This window comes from Nesoenas mayeri, assembly GCF_963082525.1.
Source record: "Nesoenas mayeri genome assembly, chromosome: 6".
Taxonomy (NCBI): Eukaryota; Metazoa; Chordata; class Aves; order Columbiformes; family Columbidae; genus Nesoenas; species Nesoenas mayeri.
Window position 1 is genome coordinate 34,713,455 of NC_137545.1, and position 8,977 is coordinate 34,722,431.

Consider the following 8,977-nt stretch of genomic DNA (forward strand, 5'->3'; position numbering starts at 1 on the left):
TTCCTATCAGGGGGCAGAGAGAAAAAAAAAAAACAAAAACAAACTTCAAAGAATTTTTTATCCGATTTTAATTTTATTTTTTAATTTCAATTTGATACCCTCCTTCCTTTGATGGTCTTCATCCGGAAAAAAAAAAAAAAAAAAAAAAAGAAAGAAAAAAAAAAAGAAAAAAAAAGAAAAAAGACAAGAAGAAAAAAAGTCAATACAACGAAATCGGAGAAATGATTTCTCCCGATTTCCAAAGAGGCTGTGGGCGCCGCAAGCTGGTGTCTTGCGGCGGGAGCAATGCAGCCTGACGGTGGGCACCAGGGGTCCCGGCTCTGCTTCCCGGCCCCGCTGCCCCTCGGCTGCTCCCCGCCTCCCGGATTTCATTCTCTGCCTCCCCACGCCAGGATGGCTGACCCAAGCCAGGAGGCGGTGGGGACAACATCCTGTAAGAGGCTCATACAGCACCGGGCCACTCCCGAGGGCCAGGGAGTGTCGCAGCCTGGCCCCGGCCACAGGAGCCCTTTCCGGGGAGCGTTGGGGGTCTCGGCCCCGCTGGACGCATCGGAGGCTCCGCGGGACCGATCTCCCCTTCCCGGCAGCGGGCGAGGGTCCGCGGAGCTGCGCTGCCCCGACGGGCGCCTCCAAACCCAGCGGCACTCATATGTTGCAAAGGGGAACTTTTTCCAAAGAAGGGCTTATTATTTTTTTTAAAGCTTCAGTCCGTAAGACACGGTGTGAACATATTACCCCGATTACTGTAACTATCTACTAGCTTGGAGTAATATTTGTCTATTTAGATAGGAACGGTCGCGGTGGAAAAAACATCCAGCCTGGAAATATACATCGTCTTTTTCCTTGAACCCCTCCTCATTCATCCAGCCGATCCCCCACCCCCTCCGTACACAAACCTACTCAATTTATAGAGAAGTCTTTAAAATCCAGAACAGTTTCTAGAAGAGAGGACTCCGGATAAAATAATCCCCCCCCCTACACACACACGTACACACACACGCACATACACACACTTCGCCCTCCCTCCCTCCGCCTCGCGCTCAGGAAGGCAAATTAAATAGTTAAAGGCTTCGATTTCTCTCTCTCTCCCTTTTGTTACCCAATTTTGGAACATTTAAGGATGGGTGTGTGTATTGTATTCAATAATAAAAGCTATAGGGCCGCCAGGACATTTATCATCCTATTACTGTAACAAATCCGGGCTCCCAATACATGAAAGGTAAAATGAATTACCGACGTTAAGCCGTCAATAAAGTCATTTCTGTAAATGGTGTCTCCGAAGGACTGCAGCATTATTCAACTAGCTTTATCAGCAGCTGGGAAATTACGTGAAGAAGCTCGCAGCGTGTAATATGGCCCTGCTTACTTTGATTAAGCGTCTTGCCAGGGAATAGTGACAGTGCTTTTGACCAGGTTTTATTCGCCGTCCTGTGATGAACGCCAAGCTGATCAGGCGGAATGAAGAGTAATTAAAACCTATAAATTATCTTTTGCAGCCCTTCTCAAGGCGTCTCTTGCAGGAGAGATAAGGCAGCGAGCCCCCATTTACAGCTCTGAAAGGGACCGCGGCTCACAAAGGCTACGTGGCTAAATGGGATATTGATAGTGTCCTAATTAGAATTTAATTAAGTACCCACGCTCGCTTTTGGGATAAAGATTTCAATTTTGCTAACTTAAATATAAATAAACCCAATTTCGGTGCGAGTAAATGATATGATATTGTCAATGCAGGGGGGGGTTAACATTCATTTAATTGCGGATGAAGCTCTTGATGCCAGGGCTGATTGTGTTCTGCCAGCTATTATTTTAGGGGATTATTGTGTGGCTGGAGGTAACAATTCGCTAATGTTTCCCCGGTACGGAGAATAGCCGAGTGTGCCTCGGAAGTGTGGACACCCACACGTCGCTCGGACACCCGGGGAGCTGGTGTCGGACACCCAGACGTGTACCCTCCAATTCCCGGCGCCGGTCGCAGTCCCGAGAGCGGAGCACCGGGCCGGGCACTTCCCCGGGGCCGCTCCCGAGGACTGAAGCGCATCCAGCCGGCAGCGCAGCTCAGCCCGCGAGGAAACGCACAGATACAGCTATAGGTGTTTTTTGAGCACGCACCCATGCACATATAGGATATATAGGCGGCGGCACGTGACGCGGCCCGGCCCCGCGGAGAGACGCGGAGCGGTGCGCGGGGCCCCGCGGCCTCCACGGCCCGACTGGCCGCTGTTTTTTGGGGGGGAAAGATGGGGGTTTTCGGTTGCGTCAGCAGGAGAAAAAGCCGGGAATTGGCCTTCCCGCAGTCCTGGGAGACGTCCCCGGGCTGGAAAAGCGGCTCCAGCCCGGAGCAGGTGCCTGCGGCCGGCCGGGATGTGGCCGCAGCACCGGGCACCCAGCCCACTGGGACACTCCCGCTGTGCAAAACGTGAGCTGTCATGGGACCCCTATCCCCCCGTGCCCCTTCGTGTGAGCACCGAGACTTCCCTTCCCCGGAGCAGCTCTGCTCTGCGCGCACGGGAGCGCCCGGGGCCGCGGTAGAATACACGGCGACGGCAGAGCCGCTCTCCCTACGGCACCGGGCTCCAGTACCCTAGCAGACAAAAAAACCCTAAAACAGGGAGCAGAGTTTGTTTGTTTGTTTGTTTGTTTCCCCTGTAAATTAATTTTTAGAAATCTGCAGCAGTTCTCGGAAAGTGCCTTTTTCTCTCCACCCTTCAATATCCTTAAATTTCCCTTCTGCCTAAACTCACGTCTCAAGGTGCTCGGTCTTTGCTGAGGGAAAAAAAAGGAACAGAAGGGTAAAAAAAAGGCAACAAACCGAACCCAAACAAACAAACAAGCATCAAAAAGCAGACGAAGAAACATGATACGAATTCAGCTATGAGCTGGTGGCTGATCTGCTTCATATTCCGAAAAACAAAACAAACCAAAACACCAAGCAAATCAACAATAAAGGAAAAAAACAGCCCAGTGACCGCAGCCGTACGCCCAGCTCACCCCGGCAGTGGTTCCTGCCTTTATTATTATTTATTGGTATTATTATTTTCATTTTTTATTCCTCATAAAGTAAGTTTCGATTCCGGGCATCCCGTACTCCGCTCCCCATCTCCCGTCGCTGACTGACCCAGCCGTGAGAGAGTAGAAAATAAAAAAAAAGGAAAAAGAACACAAACAGTTGTGTTTTTTGGGGGGAGGGGAAGGAAGGGGGAGTTTATTATTGGGGGGGCAATAGGAAAACGGCCTATGACCCAATCCCCGCCAGCCGCGGCGGCCCGCGCAGGACACGGCGGGGATGCGGCGCGGCTGGAAGAAGTTGTTCCCGGGGCTGTTTGGGGGTGGTAAGGGGGGCCGGGGAGGGTGCCGATACACGCGTGTAGGTGCGGGCGCGGAGCCCCCGCCCCGTCGCGGCCCGTCCCGTCCCCACGCGGTATTTATGGCGGCGGCGCCGTCGGGCGCCCATTGGGCGCGGGCGCGGGTGTCAGCGGCGGCGGCCGCGCGCCATTGGCCGCCCCCACGTGCGGGGCCGCCTCACGTGCTTCCGGTGCGAGTGAAAAAAGTGTGGCTGAGGGATTTTTTAGGGAGAGTTTGTTGCACGGACCGGAGCTGTCAGAGATTTGGCCTTTTTTTAATTATTATTATATTTTTTTTCAAGGAAGAAAAAAAGACAACAAAAAAAGGGAAAAAAAAAAAAGAATTACCAAACAAAAAAAAATTGGCCCGGGCGGCGTGCAGCTCCAGGCTGGCGGGGAAGGGCTCCGGCAGCCCGCGGCGTGGGCAGAGCGCAGCGTGACAGTGGGGCAGCGCGGAGCCGCCGCGGCGGCGGCGGGGAGATGGGCAGATTTTGACGGGTTTTCGGGGGGCGGGATTTTTGGGGGGGCTGCGGTGTTGCCGCACACCTTTTTGGGTCTGGTGTTGCTTTCCCCCCCCCCTCCTTTTTTTTTTTTTTTTTGGTGGTGGAAATATAAGCTGATCGGGGGAAGGGGGAAAGAAGCCCTCGAGTGTCTCTCCGGTTTTGGATCCGTCCGTGCGAGGGGGAGAAAAAATTCTCAGCTCCAGCCCAACAAGTGGATTTTAATTTTTTTCTTTTTTTTTCCTCTTTTAAATTTTTTATTTCTCCCCCTTTTCCACCCCGCCACCCACCGGCAAAGTGGGGTGGGCGTAAAACGGGTGGGTGGGGGGGAAAAGAGGCAGCGATCTCCGTGGCGGGGGCTGAGCATGGAAGAGCCGCCGGAGGGGCACGGCCACAGAGACACGGCGCCCGGCCCGGCGAGCAGCGGCAGCGGCAGCGATGGCGAGAGCGTACCCGTGTCCCCCAGCCCGGCGCCCGCCTCCCCCGCCGCGCCCTGCCCCCTGCCCCTGCCCCGCCGTCGCCACCCGCCGCCCCCGCCGCCACCCCCGCCGCCGCCGCCCCACCGCACCACCAACTTTTTCATCGACAACATCCTGAGGCCGGACTTCGGCTGCAAGAAGGAGCCGCCCGCGCCGGCCAGCGGCGGAGGAGGAGGTAGCCGGGAGCGGGACGGAGATCGGGGGCAGAGCTCAGGTAGAGAAAACGTCAACCCACTGCTGGCTCGGCCGCCCAACCCACCCTCCCTCCTCTGCCCGGACTCGAACTGTCGTCCCGACGGCTCCGCGCCGCCGCCGCCGCCCGCAGCCGCCGCCGCCAAAGCCAGTCCCGCCGCGGCGGCAGCGGCGGCGTCGGGGGCTCCCAAGTCCCCCGCCGACGGGGGCGAAACTCACCCGGCGAAGTACGGGGAGCACGGCAGCCCCGCCATCCTCCTCATGGGCTCTAATAATGGAGGACCTGTTATAAAGCCCGACTCGCAACAGCCGCTGGTGTGGCCTGCCTGGGTCTACTGCACTAGGTATTCAGACAGACCGTCCTCGGGTAAGGAACCGCGGCGCATCTGGGAGCTGTTAAAATCGTGACAAGGTCGCCCCCACCCCCCTTCCCTTCTTCCCCCCATTGCTTTGGCTCCAGGCCTGCTGAGGACCTCGCGTGGGGAGGCGCGGGGAGGCGGGGGGGGGGCGTCCTGGGTCACCCGGGGCGAGAGGAAACGCGTTCCCTCCACCCCCCACCTCTCCTTCCTCCTCCGAATCTCCCAAATTTGAATGGGATGCCGGGCCCCGATTCGGCCGTGTTTCATTGCGGACCGCCGGCGGGCAGCGACCCCCTTCCCGTGCCCCCCGCCCGCTCCGCCTTGCCGCATCCCTTGGTGTTCCGCAGCGCGGCGGCGTGGAGTGGGAGCGCTGCGAAAACAGGCAGCGATTCGTCTGCTCCCTTGTTTTGGGGCTTTTTCCCCCCGTATTTTTGCTGGTGGCCTTTCGGGGGTAGTGGGGGAGACCTGAGCCATGAGTCGAGCAGCTGCTGGAGGTGCGGCGTGTGTGGAGTGTTTTGTCGGAGGGCAAAGAAAAAGGGTTTATTTTTAGGAAGGTGGCGGAGAGGCTGTTTATGGGGGCCTCTGAAGCGAGGCAGAGCCAGGCAGGCCCTTAGGCCGCGCATTGCCGCGGGAGCCGGTGCTCTATGCCGCGGTTTGGGGCCCGGTTCTCGCGGGGGGGACGTGCCTCTGACGGGGGCTACCCCGGTGGGAGCCGTCTGTTCGGCCATCCCGGCCCTCGGCCCCGTTCTGCCGCCCCCTTTCACGCTGTTTACACTCTCCTAGGTGCTCCCAACAGCCCCTTATTTTATCACCGTTAGTTTCTATTTCTAGTTGTAATTTTTTTCGAAAGAAGCAGAGGGTGAGGAGGGAGGCTTCCCCTGTGGCACCCGAGGCCAGCACCCAGCGATCCACCAGCGCGGGCCAGGACCGGGGTGGGTTCCCCTGTGCCGCCCCGGTGGGCGCGGGGCCGGCTGCCACTCCGGGCCGCTGTAAAGGCGGCGCTGCCCGGGCCCGGGCCCGCTCCGCGCTGCCCGGCCTGGCTGCTCCCCACCGGCGGTCGATGCGGCGCTATCGGCCGAGCGATCTCCATCTTCAGTTATTGACACGTCCAGCGACTTGAAACTCAGAAAAGGCACTTTGATTGACTCGGGTGATTGATGGAGTGATAGAGCTGTCAGACGGCGCGGCCCTCGCTCCCGGCCGGCCCGGCCACGGGTGTTTTTCTACCGATTCCCAGTGCCACCGTGCACCAGGCGTTTTACACTTGCGCCTTTATTTCCTTTCCTCCCCTTTCTTCGGGCAGAGAATTAATTCTGTATGTGCTTCCCGAAGCTCCATGCTTACCCCAGCCCGGAGGGTAGAAAGGGCGAGGGGAAACTAGCTTGGCTCGGCCGCCCTCTTTGTTGTGCTCAGAGCTGCCCGCCGGTCCCGGCCGCTTCTCCTAGCTCCGGGTACGAACGGGCTGCGGCGGTCGGAGGCGTCGGCACATCGCTGCAAGGTGCCAGGTCAAAGCGATTCACTCCCCGCGCCCTCCGTCCCTCCGCCGGCCGAGCCCGGGAGCATCCCGCCGGGCCCCGTCCTTCTTCCTACCGGCAGCCGCCGCCGAGACGCAGGGAAAACTCCCGCTCTGGGGAAGGACTGGGACGGGAGAGCAGCTTTCGGCCTACTCGGCGGCCAGGAGGCCTCATGGCTCCGGTTGCGGCTGCTGCTGGCGGGGTGCTGCGGGCCCGGGGCCGCCCGCCGAGCCCGGCAGCTGTCGGGGGATTTTCACAGATCCCTTTCTCCAGGGCCCCCTCCCCTCTCCACTCGCCTCCGGCCGGCGTGCACAGGACGGAGTGTAGAACCCCGAGCGGGCGCTGTCTGCGGGATGCACCCCGGGACCAGGCTGCTTCCCGGGAGAGCTCTGTAGCACTTCACCTGATCCCATCCCGGCCTGGGGCTGGGGAGGTGTGGGGGCACCGCTTTCGGCGAGGGTTCATGGAAGGAGCTGCAGGCGGGGTCGAGGGTCCCCGACAAGGATCTGAGAGCAGACGACCCGGGCGGCTGCGGGATTCCAAGGTGTCGGCGGGGAAGGCACTCCCGGGTCTGAGCCGGCCTTGCGGAGGAGCTGTTGCTCCCCAGAGACTACTCGCCCCCGGCCGGGCTGCTGCTCCCGGCGGCTCCCCGGTGCCTGGCCACGGGAACCATCGCCCCCCGCGGAGCGGCTGCCCGGCCGGCGGACCTTGGTCCCGGGCCGTGCAGAGGAAGCGCGGCTCGTCCCCACAGAGACGCCCCGACGTGTGTCGGGGCAGGGGGCGATGGGGGCAACAGCTCCCCTCGGCGGGACGGGCTCGGCGGGGCAGCGGGGGATGCGCCGGAGGCTTGGCCGCGGCCTCTCATCTCCCTGCCCGTCCTTCCCTCCACCGTGCCGGGGCGGGGGTACCGGGGTTGGGTGTCTGTGGGGGAAACACACGGGACCGGCAGAAATTCGTTCGTCGGCCATTTTTCCGGCGGTCGGCGGGGAGGGGTCGGCGGTCGGTCGGTCTGTCGGTCGTTCGGCGGCGCGGCCCTGCCCAGTGGCGTGTGTGTGCCCTGCCCGCAGGCCCCCGCACCAGGAAGCTGAAGAAGAAGAAGACGGAGAAGGAGGACAAGCGGCCGCGGACGGCGTTCACGGCCGAGCAGCTGCAGCGGCTGAAGGCGGAGTTCCAGGCGAACCGGTACATCACGGAGCAGCGGCGGCAGAGCCTGGCCCAAGAGCTCAGCCTCAACGAGTCCCAGATCAAGATCTGGTTCCAGAACAAACGAGCCAAGATCAAGAAGGCGACGGGCATCAAGAACGGGCTGGCGCTGCACCTCATGGCCCAGGGACTCTACAACCACTCCACCACCACGGTGCAGGACAAAGAGGAGAGCGAGTGAGGCGGCGCAGCCCTCACAGCCCTGCGCCGCGGCGCCGGCCCGCCGGCCGGGAGGCGGACAGGTGCTATTTAAAAGCAGATCTATTGTCTATCCATAGTATAAGGACTCCGATTTAGAAAAAAAAAAAAAAAGTAAAATATGAACACTTAAAAAATTATCTCTATATAGCCAAACAGCATATGACCATGTATATATTTAATTTCAGGTAAGAAATATGTGTAGCGATCTCTATTTGCTGGACAGTTTCTCTCTCCCCTTCTCTCTCTCTCTTGCTTTCTCTTTTATCCGTTTGTTCATTTTTTTTTCGTTTTGTTTGCTTTTATTTTTTTTTCTCGATGTCCGTTGCTCTTGTTTTACAGTAAATGTCCTACTTTTCCGTTCTTTCGTTTGATCTTATTTGTGTGTGTGTATTTCTGTCTCTCTTTTTTTCCTCTTTTTTTTTCTTTTTTCTTTTATTTTTTTTTTCCCGAGAAAAAAAAATAAATCTGATCCACAGACTGCGAGACTGAATCCGCCGCTACAAGCCAAAGATTTTATTATGTTCAGAAATCTGTAGTCTGAAATAAAGTGTAGACTGTGTTCAGGATCCAGGCTGGCTGTAATTCTTTATTTTAGTGTATAGATGTTTGTATATATATATGTATATATATATAAATATACAAATCAAATATATATATGTACATACATTATACGCTGTGCATATAGTGCCATTTCAGAGGCTTATTTAGGTGTTGTTTTTGATAGATCAGTGCAGCAATTTTTAAACCGCCCATCCCTTCTTTCAAAGCCAGTCTGAGACCTTCGATTTTATGGTTTTGTTAGTTTTTTGTGGGTTTTTTTGTTTTTTTTTTCTTTATTATTTTTTTTTACTCTCTTAAAAAAATAATTCTCTTTGGCTGTGCCTCACCTCCTGCATCTCCCTTTTTAACAAGAAATAAAAACAAACAATGGTAATAATGGTAATAATGTATCACCAGCTTCTGCAGAAAAAATGCCTGAAACCGTCTGGACGTTTAAAGCTCCGGGATGTGTTGAAAAGGGATTTGACTTCACCTCGCTCCGAGAGGTTCTGCTCCCATGCCGAGTTTCCAGCGAGATCTCCCCGGGCAGGGCAGAGCCGCGGTGAGGAGAGGACCGGAGAGATTGCCGCTCGGCACGGGCGCTGCGCAGCGGCTCCCCGGGAGCGCTCCCGGCCCCTACCCTCTGCT

General features: G+C 57.3%; 1 protein-coding gene across 1 annotated transcript; it reads left to right on the plus strand.

Annotated features, from left to right (window-relative positions):
- Window positions 1–3,110: 3,110 nt before the first annotated feature.
- EN1 (engrailed homeobox 1) lies at window positions 3,111–8,765 on the plus strand. The gene is made up of 2 exons (XM_080346667.1): window positions 3,111–4,879; window positions 7,453–8,765. Exons 1-2 carry the CDS (start codon window positions 4,207–4,209, stop codon window positions 7,767–7,769), a joined length of 990 nt encoding a protein of 329 aa, XP_080202793.1. The 5' UTR covers window positions 3,111–4,206; the 3' UTR covers window positions 7,770–8,765.
- The last annotated feature ends 212 nt before the right edge of the window (window positions 8,766–8,977 follow it).

Bases quoted from the DNA above. Each gene is read 5' to 3' on its own strand.
- EN1 (XM_080346667.1), top strand. From the start codon at position 4,207: ATGGAAGAGCCGCCGGAGGGGCACGGCCACAGAGACACGGCGCCCGGC. The intron at 4,880-7,452 runs GTAAGGAACCGC...CCCTGCCCGCAG, and splicing joins TTCAGACAGACCGTCCTCGG to GCCCCCGCACCAGGAAGCTG.